General features: G+C 41.2%; 1 protein-coding gene across 5 annotated transcripts in view; it reads left to right on the plus strand.

The window, feature by feature from the left end:
• Positions 1 to 1,049: 1,049 nt before the first annotated feature.
• CPEB3 (cytoplasmic polyadenylation element binding protein 3) overlaps positions 1,050 to 16,014 on the plus strand; it is a gene marked incomplete at both ends in the record, with an annotated part of 144,829 nt that continues 129,864 nt past the window's right edge. For 3 of the 5 annotated variants that reach the window (XM_084246392.1, XM_084246393.1, XM_084246394.1), the window contains one exon: positions 1,065 to 2,060. In XM_084246392.1, coding sequence (XP_084102518.1) covers positions 1,065 to 2,060 — 996 coding nt within the window. Of the gene's footprint in view, positions 2,061 to 16,014 lie in introns of all 5 variants that reach the window. The other 2 variants (XM_084246395.1, XM_084246391.1) reach the window with 2 other exon arrangements.

The raw sequence follows: 16,014 nt of genomic DNA on the forward strand, positions 1-16,014 counted from the left end.
AAAAAAAAAAAACCCACCCCCACTCCATCTCACTGTCTTGTCCCTCCCTCTCTCGCTCCGCCTCCCGCCCCCCCCACCCCGCCCCACTCTCTGACCTCAAATCCAACCAGAACATTTCTCCACTCTGCAGAGAAATTCTCAGGCTCCTGTTAAGACCTGAAGCACTTAGATGCCAAGAAATTTCTTTTGCGGCAGAATTGGAGACAAGAAAATTGGAGAATAAGCAGAAAATCCTAAATCTTACAATAACAAGAAGCAAACACGTCCAAAGGTTTCAGTAGATTTTTACCTCTTTAAAAAGCAGTGGGGTTTGGTGGTTGGGTGTTTTTTTTTTTTTTTTTTTTTTTTTTTTTGTCTCCTAACAAAATGGAGTAGCTGCAGCTACTGGGAGCCAGAGAATGATTGTGCAGCTGAGTCCTCCTCCTAACAAATGCCAAGGATTTCCTCCCTCGTGGTTCGCTGCTGCTAAATGAAACAATTATCAACGCAAGAAGGCAGTTTGCTAATCAAGAGGGGGTACAACGGGCAGTGCCTTGAAAATGCTCGAGCTGGGAAGGGGGAAGAAAGGGTCGTGTGCGGTGTCTTTTAACCTTGCTGAAGGACGCAGCAGTATTTATTGACGTATGCAAATAACTGGGGGAGGGTGGTGCTTGGGAAAAAACAGGAACCAGAATCAGTTTCTCATTGCAGGGTGAACGCTCTGAGTTCCGGTGAAGGGAAAAGAGACGTGGCGAAATTGCTGTCTTTCTGTCTTATAAGCACATCTCTCACTCATACAGAAAAGGAACCAAGACATCAGAAAAGGGTGAAGACGCTCTCCCAGTATTTTCAGGGACCGTGCGCGAGCTCCCCCACCCCCACCCCCCACCTCAGCCCGACCTGTTCAGCTAAATGGGAGATTATGGATTTGCATTGCAATTGGCTAGTAGCGGTGGCACAGGATTTTCGCAAGTAAAACACCCACCCGCTTCTTCGAGAGGGGCATTAACGATTGCATTGACAATAACGCGTCTCTCTTTCTCTCTCTCTCTTTTTTTTTCTCCCCTGTTTCAGCTGCGCAAACCATGCAGGATGATTTACTGATGGACAAAAGCAAAACCCAGCCCCAGCCCCAGCAGCAGCGGCAGCAGCAGCAGCAGCAGCAGCAGCAGCAGCAGCAGCAGCCCCAGCCCGAGCCCAGCGCAGCCGAAGCCCCGTCCACGCCCCTCTGCTCCGAGACCCCCAAGCCCGAGGACAGCAGCGCAGTGCCGGCCCTCAGCCCCGCCGCGGCCGCGCCGGCCCCGAACGGCCCGGACAAGATGCAGATGGAATCGCCGCTCCTGCCGGGCTTGAGTTTCCATCAGCCCCCGCAGCAGCCGCCGCCGCCCCAGGAGCCCGCGGCGCCGGGCGCGTCGCTGTCGCCGTCCTTTGGCAGCACCTGGTCCACGGGCACCACCAACGCGGTGGAGGACAGCTTCTTCCAGGGGATCACCCCCGTCAACGGGACCATGCTTTTCCAGAACTTCCCGCACCACGTCAACCCGGTCTTCGGGGGCACCTTCTCCCCGCAGCTCGGCCTGGCGCAGACCCAGCACCACCAGCAGCCGCCGCCGGCGCCGCAGCCGGCCCAGCCCGCGCAGCCCCCGCAGGCGCAGCCCCCGCAGCAGCGCCGCTCCCCCGCCAGCCCCAGCCAGGCGCCCTACGCGCAGCGCAGCGCCGCGGCCGCCTACGGCCACCAGCCCATCATGACCAGCAAGCCGTCCTCGTCCTCGGCCGCCGCCTCGTCCGCCCCGTCCAGCTGGAACACCCACCAGAGCGTGAACGCCGCCTGGAGCGCGCCGTCCAACCCCTGGGGCGGCCTGCAGGCGGGCCGGGACCCTCGGCGCGCGGTCGGCGTGGGCGTGGGCGTGGGCGTCGGGGTGCCCTCGCCGCTCAACCCCATCTCGCCGCTCAAAAAGCCCTTCTCCAGCAATGTGATCGCGCCCCCCAAGTTCCCCCGAGCCGCTCCGCTCACCTCCAAGTCCTGGATGGAGGATAACGCTTTCCGGACCGATAATGGTAACAATCTGTTGCCATTTCAGGTAATGCTCCGGCGCACCTGCACGCGCCCTCCTGCTACCTGCTCCCATGCCCCCTCCCCTCCCTGCCCTTCCCTTCCCTGCCCTTCCTTGCCCTTCCCGGCCTTGTGATTGTTCGCTGATTTTTGTTCTTTCAAAACTGGAGTGAGGTCCAGCTTCCCCGCCCCCCTCCAGTTCTGCACTCCGTCTGTCCCGCTGGCGAGTACACTGTGGCTGCTGGAGGAATCGTATTTGCGCACCCTGAAAGGATAGGAAAGGACCTTTTTCTTTCAGGGTTTTTTGTTTTCCGTTTTTTCCTTTACCCCGCTTGTGCCTCTTATTTTGACCTTCTGTGACAACGCTGCAAGTGTATGGCAAATTGCCGGCATAGTCTCGGGATGAGTAGGCTGAGGTTCATGTTTTAAGTAGCTACACATTTCAGGTTATGCAATCCTGGGCTCAGGGTGCCCCCTGAAAGCCGTCCATTCCCGACCACCCTCGACTCTGCTCTTAAAGAGGTTAACCTCCTTTGAGTGGTGCTATTTCAGACAGTTGCATATGCTCAATTAAACTAATGTGAACACATGTGTTTATGTCTCGCTAAGGTGCTGGCGTCATTAATAGCAATCAGCATATTGCTCCTGCTGGGAAAATTATTAGTGTGAGATTCCAGTAAACAACGGAACTCTATAAGGGACCAAGGTGGAAAATGGAAATTCTAGGGGTAACCCTTCCTATGTTAACTAGAAGAAACACTTAGAAATTGTTTTTTTTTTCCAGAGGAAAGAGACAATAGGACGCGACCTTCAGAGCCATATTGCAATGGAGTCTATTTGCTAGCTAGCACTGAAATATTTAAAGCTGCAGTGTCCTTCACCAGTTGGGTTATTTAAGAAGACAATGCAGATCAATTACACCATTTGAAACTGGGCAAAGTCAAAGTCTTGCATCTTTAATGAAAAGTGAGCCTTGTGTCTTGGTGTTAAATGCCAATGAAAAACCCAGGAAGTACCCCAGACAAAAAGGTTGAATGGAGTGTCCTTACTCTGTTCTTGCTTTCTGATCCAGCCCACTGGCACATCTGTTGGCAGAGAGTCCTGAACATGGGTTGGAAAGGGGTGGTGAGGGTGAGTGTTCACTGGGGGCTTTTGTTCTCAGGCAGATGTTTATCTTTCACTTCCAAAATGATTTGACTATAAGCTTCTAGGCTCAGTTAAAAAGGGAAAGAAGGGCCTCCCTGGTGGCCTAGGGGTTAAGTCTGAAGCTCTGTCACCTTTGTGACCTGAGTTCAATCCCTGGCCAGGGAGCTAACCCACATGGCGCAGCAGACCTCTACTGTTTCACCTGCTGCTCCCCTTAGCAGTATATTTCAGTAGATCTGCCTGTTCTGGTCCCCACTCTATCTCTAGTGAATCCTCTCACCCCCTGCACCTCTGGCCTACACCCCAGATCTTCCATGCATAAATAAATAAAAATAATAAACATTAAAAAAAAAGGAAAGAAAAAAAGTAGAGAGGAAGGTTTGGATAAGACCCAATTTGGGTGGGCAAGGAAATGAAACAAATCCTTTGAGCAGTGCTGAAAATGGCAGAACTGACATTTGTTAGAAGTAGTTTAAAGCATCAGGTGCATTTGGAGCTTTCATTTTCTTGCTCTCTACATTTCAGATGTGATGTTTGGGGTAGCTCCTATCTGTGAGGGAGGAGATAGGTTATGAAGAAGCATATGATTTTCTAGGCTGGAACAATGATTTTTAGCCCTGACAGTGCACACATTGAATTGTGTGTTTTTAATGAGAGAGCATGTTTTCAAATTTTCAAAGGGGTTCTTCCGGAATGGAAGATATATTTAAAGTGTATTTTCCCCATTATTTTAAAGTTTTGTTTTTTGTTTTTTTTAAATGAAGAGACATCTGGTAGATACAGAAAAGGAAGAATCTGCTTTCTGGAATTATGTGCTTATTTTTGGAAGGGAAAGGCCTTTGGTAAGAGAGCCCTTATTTTTCTAACACTCCCTTTCTTCATTCTGATGTTCCCTACCTAAGTCCAGTCTTAGAGGATAACCTAAAATTTGATAGGGAGGTTTAGGGATTAGGCGCGTATAGCATAGACATCACTTATCTTTTCCTTGGAGTTGAATCTGAATATGACTAGCTTTTGATTAATTATCTCCAGAAATTTGGACTGGGTAGAAAATAAATCCATAAAATATCCCCAGACCTGAAATTGACAAGTAGTATAGAGATTGTCAGTTGTTTCTCAACAAACTGTTTACCAGTAATGCTAGTGAAAGCCACACAGGCTATATTGAGTTTGGTCTCTTCTCCTTCCTGGTGGTGCTATTGAGTAGGCAAAAATGGCCAAAAGATTTATAGAAGGAGAGATATGATTGAAAATGGAGCTTTATGTCTTTGACCTCAGGAAGAATTACATGTACTTTATGCCTCACTTTTTCTTACTTCAAACGGGAATAATAATCACTCCTTGCTTCATAGGAGTTCTAATGAGAAACTGCATATGAAGTACTTAGCATAGTGCCTAGCTCATGGTAAAGTATCCAAAATGTTTGAATTACATGTACTTTATGCCTCAGGAAGAATTACATGTACTTTATGCCTCACTTTTTCTTACTTCAAACGGGAATAATAATCACTCCTTGCTTCATAGGAGTTCTAATGAGAAACTGCATATGAAGTACTTAGCATAGTGCCTAGCTCATGGTAAAGTATCCAAAATGTTTGATTATAGTTATTAGTATTACAATAGTAACCAGAGAAACTGCATGCTGTTGTCATAGTATGGGTTACTAATAGTGAAATTTGAATAACCCCAGAATCCTATGTAACATCATTTAGATTTTTTCTTTTCTGTCTGAGGATAGCATCTGGTCACCATAGCAATGTGATATTCTAACATATACCTATGGGCCAGGCCCTGGGGTAAGCCCTTTACATATAGTTTCTCAGTGAAACTCCTTGAGAGTTAGAGGACTATTATTATCCTCATTATACTAACAAAGAAATCAAGGGTTAGTACATTTACTTTGCTGAATTTCATACAACCAGAAACTGGTAGAGCTAAGTTTTGAACCTAGGAGCAATCTGCCTTTAAAGCCGGTGGAAGAGTATAATATCTTGGCTATAATACCTCTAGGATATTAGTTAACAAAACAGGGTAGAAGCAGAAGACTGGGCTGAATCTATTCTTTACCTTATAATGTACTCTGGAAATTGTGGTTTTAAAAATTTTTGAATAGATAGAAATGGAGGTGGAAAAATATAATGCATACACACATGCTTACACACACATCACTACTTAGAGTCAACACATCAGTATTTTTCCCTACATATTTATTTACTTAATTTATATATTTTTGAATATTGTTATTTTTTAAAACTTCAAATTATGTTATGATTTCTGTACATCTCTGTCTTTATAAACTCTCTTCCCCCCTAACTAAATTGAAAGTGATATAAATTTTCTGTTTTCCTATATAAGTCTAGTTAAGTGCAATTTAGTGTTTAATTTGGCTGCTGGGTTACCTGTAACAGAGGAGGAAATTCCTTACATGAATTCATGGGATTATAAATGAATTTTTTAAAGTAACTTTAAATTTGCCTATTCATAATAAATTTTGAGGAAATATGAGTATTTTTCAACCATTTTGAGGAAATATGAATATTTTGCAACCAATCAATGCTCCTTTTTTTTTTTTTTAAGACCACCTCTTCAGGAAGTAAATATAAATTGCCTAGCTTCTGCTTGCTTTGGAATAAGGATAGTATATCATAGATTTAAAACTGTAGGTTCTTCCTTAGTTGGTTCTTAACTACTGCTCTCATGAAAAACCACTTTAGGTCCACCCAACCCCACAAAGTGTTTTAGAACCTATTATGCATGGTTAATGTAAATGCCAGCAAAGCCACATTATCTATGATCTATTTAAAACGGGGGTTTAGTTGGGAAATACGAGGTTTCTGTGTTATTGAAAACATTAATCTAATTACATAAATGATACGCTTCAAAATTGTATATTGAAAAGTAAGTTAGCTTTATATAAACTCTTCATAACCTTGCAGTGAGGTGATACAAAGGCATGCTTTCAGAAATGCAATGTTTTTAGACATTCTTTCTCTAGGACACAAATTTCTAATTAAATAGTTCTTTCCATTGGTTAGCCTATTTTGCTGTCTTTCAAGGATTATATAGACATAATGCTTGTGCATTTGGAATTCATTGTCATTGCTCAGGTGATTTTTATAGTTTTTTTTTTTTAATCTGCAAGTGTCAAGATTATGGCTTTATTTGCTACAATATGAATTATTAGGCTAAACTGGATTTTACTGAAAAAAGGGCAACATGCAGTATTGGGCAACCCAAGAATCTTGGAATGAGGTTAGAACCCCGGCTCTGTCACTGATGATAGGGGTCAAGTTATTTATTTGGTGGTTCTTTTTCCCAGTCTTCAAAAAGTGGAGAGAGCCTATCTTTTGGTTTTGTTTTCTGAGAGAATGTGTGCAAAGTGTTCAGAAAATTAGATACTATTATGGTTCTTAGATGCCTGCCTCCCTAACTGATAATTACAGTCAGAGTTAGAGTTTATTAGAGGAAATATTGTTGATAGTAGTACATAGTTAAATACTAGTTGATGGCATCTGGAGGTAGAAAGATGTGTCCAGCAGGGATGGAAGAGCAATAAAAGACTCTCTGTATATTATAGTGAGAGTCTATTAGAAAAATCCAGACATGGTGCTCTGAGGGTATATTTGTAACTACCTGCTGGTGCTTGTGACTGACTCACCAATGCAAGTGTAAGACTTTTCCTTACTCTGTGATCATTTTAATTGGTGATGGGAGAAATGCTTAATTTCCTGACTGCTACAGGTGTTGATTTGGTAGCACAGGAGCTACAAAGGCTATAATTTCAAGTTCCTTACAATCACTTCCCTGAAGGTCATGCCTGTCTGTCTATATGGGCCAGTGTGATTGTCTAAGCTAGAATTCAGGATAGAGCCTCAAATTTAGATCTTGAGAGTTGAAGAATAGCCACACCTTCAAATAAGCTTTCCTGGGGAGATTGCTGCATTTGCAATAGTAGTTATAGCTTCACAAGGAATGTTCCCTATCCCATCCTTGTAAATGACTTGTTCTATCGGGGTTCTGTTATGCTTTGGTTCTACTACATTACGTTTTCATATGCTTTATTGTTCTTTACAGGTGCTGGGCATGTAAACTTCTTAATGTGAAACCAGCCTAATATTTGCATTTTGATTTAAATTGAAATAGAGAAGTACTAGTGAATTAAGACAAAAAAAAATAGCATCTTGGAAGCAAACCTACTTTTCTCACCCTGAATGTACCATTACATAATTCTCAGCAGTAATAAATACCTGATATAATCCTATGGGCAGACTTCAAAGGAGAAAAACAGAAATGGGCACTGAAGAGCCTTTATATCATTTGAAGTGCTCATACAATTAATGTACACAAAGGGAAGGAAACACTGTGTACTGATTTTGTATGGGTAACATGGTTGTACAGCCAAATATCTTTACTCCTGAAGCATTCAAATTTATTTCAAGGTCAAGGGCAAATATAAGAGAAAAAAGTAACTCTTTAGGAACTGGACATAAGTAATTAAATGGTCAGTGCTACCAAGTGAACCAGCATCTAGAAGTTCTTGAGCATCTGTAAGTTAGTAGGTTTTCATTAAGTAAATGAATATACATTTGAATACAAGTTGCTGTACTTTTGTCCTGTTTCTCTACAACACTGTATATTTAACATTTCTGAGACAGATTCTCCATTATAGATTTCTCTACAAGATGTCCATAGAATGTGGAAACATAGGTGAATGTGCATGATGTCATAAAAGACATCTTCAGTTTGTAAAAGTAGAAAATATTATCTGCATTCCTAGCCTGTGGATATCTCATAGTTTCTATATAGTGACTTGTATTTGTGTATTTGATATGCTAAGAAGTAGCTGGGTTCTTACTTTGATATGAAAGGTTTTGGTAATTATTAGATGGAAACAACATCTTACATCCTACGATTAAAATTTTTCTTTATTTACTTTTAGCCAACTTATTCTTTTGGAGTTAATTTACCCTGTCTTGGTTATATTTTGTTCCTGACTTCCTAAATCAAGTTATTAATATTAGAACTGGCTAGAATGAGGGTCAGGATAATTTTGACAGTAAAACTTAGAAATACAAAGGAGAGAATTCTTTGGTTTAAGAGGCTGACAAAAGGCATGTTACGGTAGACTCTTTCAGTCAGTCATTTATTTGAGCAATGTGAGATTGGAAAATTGATATGTAAGTACAAAAGATTATCTATCTTAAGGGTTTGGGTACTGATTAGGGATTGGAATACTAAAGAGGAAACTTTTTAGCGATGCGAAAATCTAAATCTCTACTCAAACTCAAGAGACCTAGTTTTTAGTTTTCAGAGAAAGCAGCAATTAAAAAGGACAAGAAATAAATGTGCCCAGAAGCACCTCTTTTATACAATCTGCTGTGGAAAATTTTCTTTCCTCTTTTGGACTAGAGAAATTTAACCTAGTTATGGAGGGGATTAAAAATAATGAAGGCCAATAAAATTTATGAGATTGTACGGAAAAGTTGAGAGACAACTTTGGATCATGAATCTGTTTTTGTGTGTTTGCGTTTGATTTTACAGGCAGGCTATTGAATTCTTTGCCACATTTTATTTATTTAAAGAAGTTTTAATCAATAGTAGAATTCTGAGTTCAGAGTAACAGTAAAGGATAGTATATGTACTATTTTTGTTAACTGCATGTCTGTTACAGAAGTCCCTGAACAAAGAGATGGTATTTAAATTATTTTGGCATCTTCACTTGCAGTCATAATCCATGTACTCCAGCTGTTGGGTTTGTACTGATATTATTTTTTTTTAAAGATTCACTTATTTATGCATACAAGAACTGGGGTATAGGCCAGAGGTGTGTGTGTGTGAGGGGGAGGGGTAAGAGGATTCAGCAGAACAGGCAGATCTACTGAAATACACTGCTGAGGGGAGCAGCGGATGAGACAGGAGAGGTCTGCCATGTGGGTCACCTCCTTGGCCAGGGATCGAACTCATGCTGCAGTAGTTGCAGGTAGCTTCATAGTGCTGACTCTTAACCCCTTGTGCCACCAGGGAGGCCTCTGATATTATTTTTGATGTCCTCCTCCAAACACATACAGCTAACAAATACAGAGCATTGGCCTCACCTTTTCACATATATGATCTTATTTAATCCTTATACATTTTTATGAATTAGGGATTATTTTCCTAATTGAGACTCAGAAAGTATTAGTTTACTGGTAATGTGACATAGCAGGAATTCTCAGGTCTTTGGACTCAATGTCCAATTTTTCTTTCTTCCACACCTGTTTGCCTCCTATCTTGTCATTTGCCATCTTCCAATATACCTTTGATGTTACACTCTTCCCCATTTCCTCTGTGTCCCCTCATCCCATGTTGTCGCTATAGACTGTGTCACTCTCTGAAATGAGCTGGTTTGTTTTGTTTTGTTTCCCCACACTAGAATGTGGGCTCAACAAGGGCAAGGATCTTTTCACTGCAGTGTTGCCAGAGGCTTTGACAGTACCTGGGATATTTTAGGCACATGGTAAATATTTGTTGAATGTGTTAATGATTTACAATTACAAATGATTGATTAGGCATTCTTTTAGTCATTTACACGTAGCTAGCAATGTAGAAGTAATTTCATTTTATAAACATTTACTGGCCTCTGAGGTCTGGTGTTAAAGCTTAACCATATCCTGTCCTCATACAGTTCAATGACAAACTTGAATTTAAAAAAGTATAATGAGTTTTATAACAGATTGTGATAAGCACAAGAAAGAGTATGTGTACTTGAATCAAAGGAAGGTGTGATTGTGTGCATGTGGAGGGGTGATGGGGGTAGGATTGGAAAGGTGCCAAGAAAGTCTTCACAGTTTAAAATATTTTCAAAATTCTTCTGATTTTGAAAAAAATACATGCTTGCTATTTAAAACTTGAAGGGGAAAAATGGCCTATAATTCTATTATCCAGAGATGAATATTGCTAATGTTTTGGTGTATTTTCTGCCATTTATTTATTTGTAAAGATTTATTTTATTTATTTATGCATACAAGAGCTGGGGTGTAGGCCAGAGGTGGTGAAAGGATTCACCAGAGAGAGTGGGGAACAGAACAGGCAGATCTACTGAAATACACTGCTGAGGGGAGTAGCAGGTGAGACAGGAGAGGTCTGCTGCACCATGTAGGTTAGCTCCCTGTCTGAGGATCGAGCTCATGCCCAAGGGCTGGTGATAGCTTGATAGTGCTGAGACTTTAACCCCTGCACCGCCAGGGAGGCCCTTTATGGTCATATTTTTGTAGCTTTCATTCCATTAAACTTAAATACATTTTATTATTGCATAATGTTCCATAACAGGAATCCATTAAAATTTAACAAATTACTTCTATTCGAAGAGTTTAGGTTGTTTGTGGTTTTTAACTATTAAACATAATGAACATCCTTGGGCATATTGAAGTTTTATTTAAGATCTATTTATTTATAAATACAAGAACCATGGTACAGGCCAGAAGTGTGTGGGGGGGGGTGAGAGGATTCACCAGAGACAGAGTGAGGAACAGCACAGGCAGACTGACTGAAATACACTGCTGAGGGGCGCAGCGGGCAAGACAAGAGAGGTCTGCTGCGCCATGTGGGTAGCTCCCTGGCTGGGGATTGAATTCGTGTTGCAGTAGTCGCAGACAGCTTCATAGGTTGTGTCTTAACCCCTTGCACCAGCAGGGAGGCCCTTGAAGTTGTATTTAGAACTGAATGGACAGGGTCCTATAGGCAGATCAGGGGATGGAGGGTACTGTAGGAAGTTGCAGCAAAGATTTGTTTTAAGCAGAGTGATCAACCACTGCACAAGTAAGAAAAAACATGGTATGCTAAGAGGATAGAAGATTCAGATAGGGGTGAGGCAAGTAAGAGATGGCGTTAGGAGAATAGGTAATAGCCATATCTCAAAGAGCATTCCAGGATTCTGTGCCTTCACTAAGATGTTGAAGGATTTTTATGCTGCAAAACAGAACCATTGTAAGGCTTTTAAGTTGGTGAGCGAAATTACCATATCTGTTTTAGAAAGATTATTTTGGGATATAAATTGTCAGGAACCAAACACAGATAGGGAAAACAGTTAACCTGATAGGACTTAAAGTGGAGGGAAAGGCATAGACTTGAGAAATAAGTAATGGGGTGACTGGAAGGACTAGTGAGTGCTTGGATGTGAGGAATAAAAGAGGAAGAATTTAGAATGATGTTCAGGGCTTGGTTTAGGCAGCTGGAGAAAATGATGTAGAGATGAAAATGCTTAATAGTGGCAGATTAGAATTTTCATGACTCATAAACCAGGTGGGTTTAGAGTGGAGGAGCTTCAGAAGAGAAAGCTGGATGTTGGGAATATTTTAGCAAGTGATTTGACATCTCTTATCCACCCATGCTTTTGTGTGATTCTTAATACGTGGGAAGGAAAACCTTATTGAGATAGATTACTTTGTGGACTACTTATTAGAACACTAAATCTGAGAGAAGAAATAACTACCATTCTCAGTCAAGAGCTTCTTCTGATTCTACTCTGATTTTTTTTTTTTTTTCATACTCTGAGAATTAGTGTACGAGTTAGCTGATTAGTCACCTTTTTCTGGGCCACAGCCTGGCAGAAAAACAACCATATGGAATTGCTAGTCAGTCAACCATATGGGAGAATAACAAGAAACAAAAAACTGAAACCTGGTATCCTTTATTATTTAAGTTGAATAAACTCAAGGAGAGGTCAGTGGGTGTTATTAGCTGGTGCAAAATATCATTAGTAAAGTCTTAGTGAAGTTGAGAATAAGGTACCATGGAATTTGGTTCAGCTGCACTAATTCAAGATTTAGTTTTTTAATGGTTGTAAACATGATGTAATGTTTTGAAGCTTAAAATCCATAGAGCTGTATAGAGATAAGCTTTGCTGAAGGGTGCAGGGTAGAAGAGCTGGGACAGGATATAAGAATCACCAGACTGTATGTTGTTTTATTCATTTGTATTGTCAGGGTGAGAGGTTGGCTGTAAAATTCGTTACATTTCCAAAGAGGTCCATAATTCAAGCAATGGTGAAAAATTACAGCTATAAAGTACTGCTACATGGCACCTAATAAACTTTTAAAAGATTTTTTTAAAAAATATTTATTTATTTATTTATACAAGCACTGGATACAGTCAGAAGCGCGGGAGGGTGAGAGAATTCACCAGAGCCAGAGCGGGGAGCAGAGCAGGGAGCAGAGCAGGCAGAAGGACCGAAGTACACTGCTGAGGGGAGCAGCGGGTGGCAGGAGAGGTCTGCGCGCCATGTGGGACCCTCCTCTGGTGGCCGGGGAGCAGCCAGGTATCGAACCGGCGCTGCAGAGGCTGCGGGCAGCCTTGCAACCCAGCGCTCAACCACTGCTCCACCGGGGAGGCCCCTTTTAAAAGATTTTTAAAGCTTCGATATCTCATAAAGTTCTTTCTCCCTCTTCATAGATATGAAACTTTGAGAACTTTCTAAGTAAAAGAAATCCAATTCTTTTTTTAACTAACTCTTTCTAGAACATTTAAATTACTTTTTCAACAAGCAAATGATTTTTTTGGTATCATTTAATTAGTTTACATATTTTAAATTAAGTCACACAATTATAATACTAGTATTGAAGAGGTTTGGGGATAAACCCATCGTCTTTTTTTTTTTTAAGATTTATTTATTTTATGCGTACAAGAGCTGGGGTACAGGCCGGAGGTGTGCGGAGTGAGAGGATTCACCAGAGACAGAGTGGGGAACAGAACAGGCAGATCCACCGAAGTACACTGCTGAGGGGAGCAGCAGGGGAGCCAGGAGAGATCTGTTGTGCCATATGGGTTGCTCCCTGGCCTGCTGGGGATCTAGCTTGAGCTGCAGAGGCTGCCAATAACTTCATGGATTGCATCTTAACCCCTTGCGCCACCAGGACGCCCAAACCCATCATCTTTGATGAGCCTGCAGTTCATCAGCTAGAGCAGAAATTTATGGGCTTTTTGAGTGCTCTATGGGAATTATTTTTTGAAAGAATTATTCCTTTATTGTAAGATTTTTATATTATTTATTTTTGCGTAGAAGAACTGAGGTGTAGGCCAGAGAGAGGTGCTAGAGGTGAGAGAATTCACCAGAGACAGGGTGGGGAGCAGAACAGGCGGATCCACTGCTGATGGGAGCAGCGGGCAAGACAGGAGAGGTCTGCTGTGCCATGTGGGTTAGCTCCCTGGCTGGGGATAGAACTCAGGGCTTTGTGGTGGGAGGGCAATCTCTGTGGTAACACTGAGACTTAAATCCTAGGCCACCAGGGAGGCCCAGTCATTTTTTATAGGGAAAAGGAACTTATAGTTTAATTTGGAATGTCAGTTAAACAAAGCTTAAACTGTAGAAGATGCTTTTATAAATGGACTAGAACATTTTGATTCAAGAGAGGAATATTTGATTCCTGGTACAGGAGATACAACTGAAGAATATTTACTTTCAGAAATTGTTATTTTCAAATCACCTCCTTTTCTTGGAGGAATATTTCTACTTTCCCATCCACTTTTTTGTTGTTGGTTTTGAAAACCTACTGTTATAACCTACAGTAGCGAGTAGAACAGGGGGAGAGGGTAGAAGTTGGGAGTTTATGAGTTAGAGAAGTAATTATCAGGAATCTAGATCCTCAGTCTCAAAGATGGACCTGCAACTCACCAAAAGATGTGCACCAGACCTTGAGGTTTTTCACACAGAAGCCATGTTTGCTAGATGATGTAGGTAATAGAGGCCAGTGTGGAAGCCTAACCATAGTCTATTAAGTTTCTGTTGGTAAAGAGACTTTTTTTTAAAGGATTTATTTTTATTTATGCATACAAGAAATGGGGTATAGGCCAGAGTTGCAGGGGGTTGAGAGGAGTCACCAGAGACAGAGTGGGGAGCAGAGCAGGTGGATCTACTGAAATATACTGCTGAGGGGAGCAGCAGGAGAGGTCTACTGCACCATGTGGTAGCTCCCTGGCAGGGGATCAAATTCATGCCACAGTTGTTGATGATAGCTTGATAGTGCTGAGACTTTAACCCCTGTGCCACTGGGGAGGCCCCTGGTAAAGAGACATTTTAACGAGCATTTTGTTTAAGATGTTTGACGTAAAGTATTGGTAAGAACAAACAGGCTCTTTCCAGTTCTAAACTCTTAACCATGTTTTGTACTATACTTAAGTTAAAACAAAGATTCTGTTTTGTTTGGATAGGGAGTTGATGTTTTTGTTTTGATTTTTTTTTAATTTTTTTGTTTATTTATTTTTTTTAATAGAGGCATGCTTTATTTATTTATTTGTTTGTTTGTTTTTTGTTTATACATGCACTGGGTACAGTCAGAAGCGTGGGAGGGTGAGAGAATTCACCAGAGCCAGAGTGGGGAGCAGAGCAGGCAGAAGGACCGAAGTACACTGCTGAGGGGAGCAGCGGGCAGCAGGAGAGGTCTGCGCGCCATGTGGGACCCTCCTCTGATGGCCGGGGAGCAGCCGGGGATCGAACCGGCGCCGCAGAGGCTGCGGGCAGCCTCGCAACCCAGCGCTCAACCGCTGCGCCACCAGGGAGGCCCCGATGTTTTTGTTTTGATATCACAGTTTTAGTTGAAGCTTTACCAAGTACCTCATTACCATCATGCTCATTCAAAAGGGAAAAAAATTATCTGGAGGAAAAAAACCCTTTATTATTTAAACCTATATAATGATGCTATCAAAATAGTTAAATCTAGTTTAAAAAATAGTTGTCACTAAAGTTGCAAATACAGAATCTGAATACTTTGACACGAATCATTTTACAATGCTGATGAAAAGGATATTATTTTGTCAAATTAGACTTTGTGTTGATTTTAAGTAGAATAAAATACTAGTTGTGTTAATGCTTTAGGCTGTTGCAAAGTAAAACCGGTGAATGGGAAATTTTAAACACTCCTTTCCAAGGCATTATATCTTTAGTGTTTTATAAGCTTTGTGCTTGGGAGTGGCAATTGATTTTATCCTATTTTGACCTTGAAGACCTCAACATTCCAAAGATGTGAGCTCATCTGAAGATAGAGAAATTAACAATTTAGAACTTACTGCTTACTTCCTACTTCCTACTTGCCAGTGTAGATGATTCCATTTGACCTAACAACTTTGGTATGATCCTGCATATGAAATGTTATTCCAGAGTAACTATTTTAAAATTGGTGAATCATGCAGGTATAATAAAAGATTTTCATTTTGAAATGTAATAGGATATTTGATATTCTAATTTAGACCTAGATTCTCTTAAATGTGAAACAGAAAAAAGCCTTACCGCAAATTATAGCCTGATGTAAAAAATGCAAGTCCTGGAGTGAGGAGGAAAGGAATAAAAAATCTCTTGCTATTGAATATATTCCTCACACCGAGGGATAAAATGGAGGGTTGAAGCAGACAAGGGAGTTGGAGTGACACATTCTATTAGAGGAACATAAATAATAGAGAATGTATTGAAGGACATTGAAAGACAGTGAAGAAGATTTCAATGAAGAGGACAAAGCTAGGTAAAAGGATGCTTCAGCTTTTGTTACAATAATTAAATATTCAAAAAGGCAGCCATTTTATACTGTCCAGGAAGTTAAACAATTGCCCATTTTATAATCCAGTTTTATGCATGCAAGCCATAGGCAAGCATGCTGACATCAGGGGTTTTATACTAAGAAGTTGCTTCTTAAAGCAATTTCAGAATCCAATCTTTAAATCTCCTGTGGCACGGTCATGATATTCATGATGCCTCTAAGTCATTTCAGTTTGTTCTTAACCATCAAAGAAAGATAGATTGTGTGTTCAGCATAATTTGCATTGTGTATATTATTAAGGATCTGGTCTGACAACTTCACACAGTTGTTAGC

The sequence above is a fragment of the Talpa europaea genome (assembly GCF_964194135.1).
Source record: "Talpa europaea genome assembly, chromosome: 10".
In the NCBI taxonomy this organism is placed as follows: Eukaryota; Metazoa; Chordata; class Mammalia; order Eulipotyphla; family Talpidae; genus Talpa; species Talpa europaea.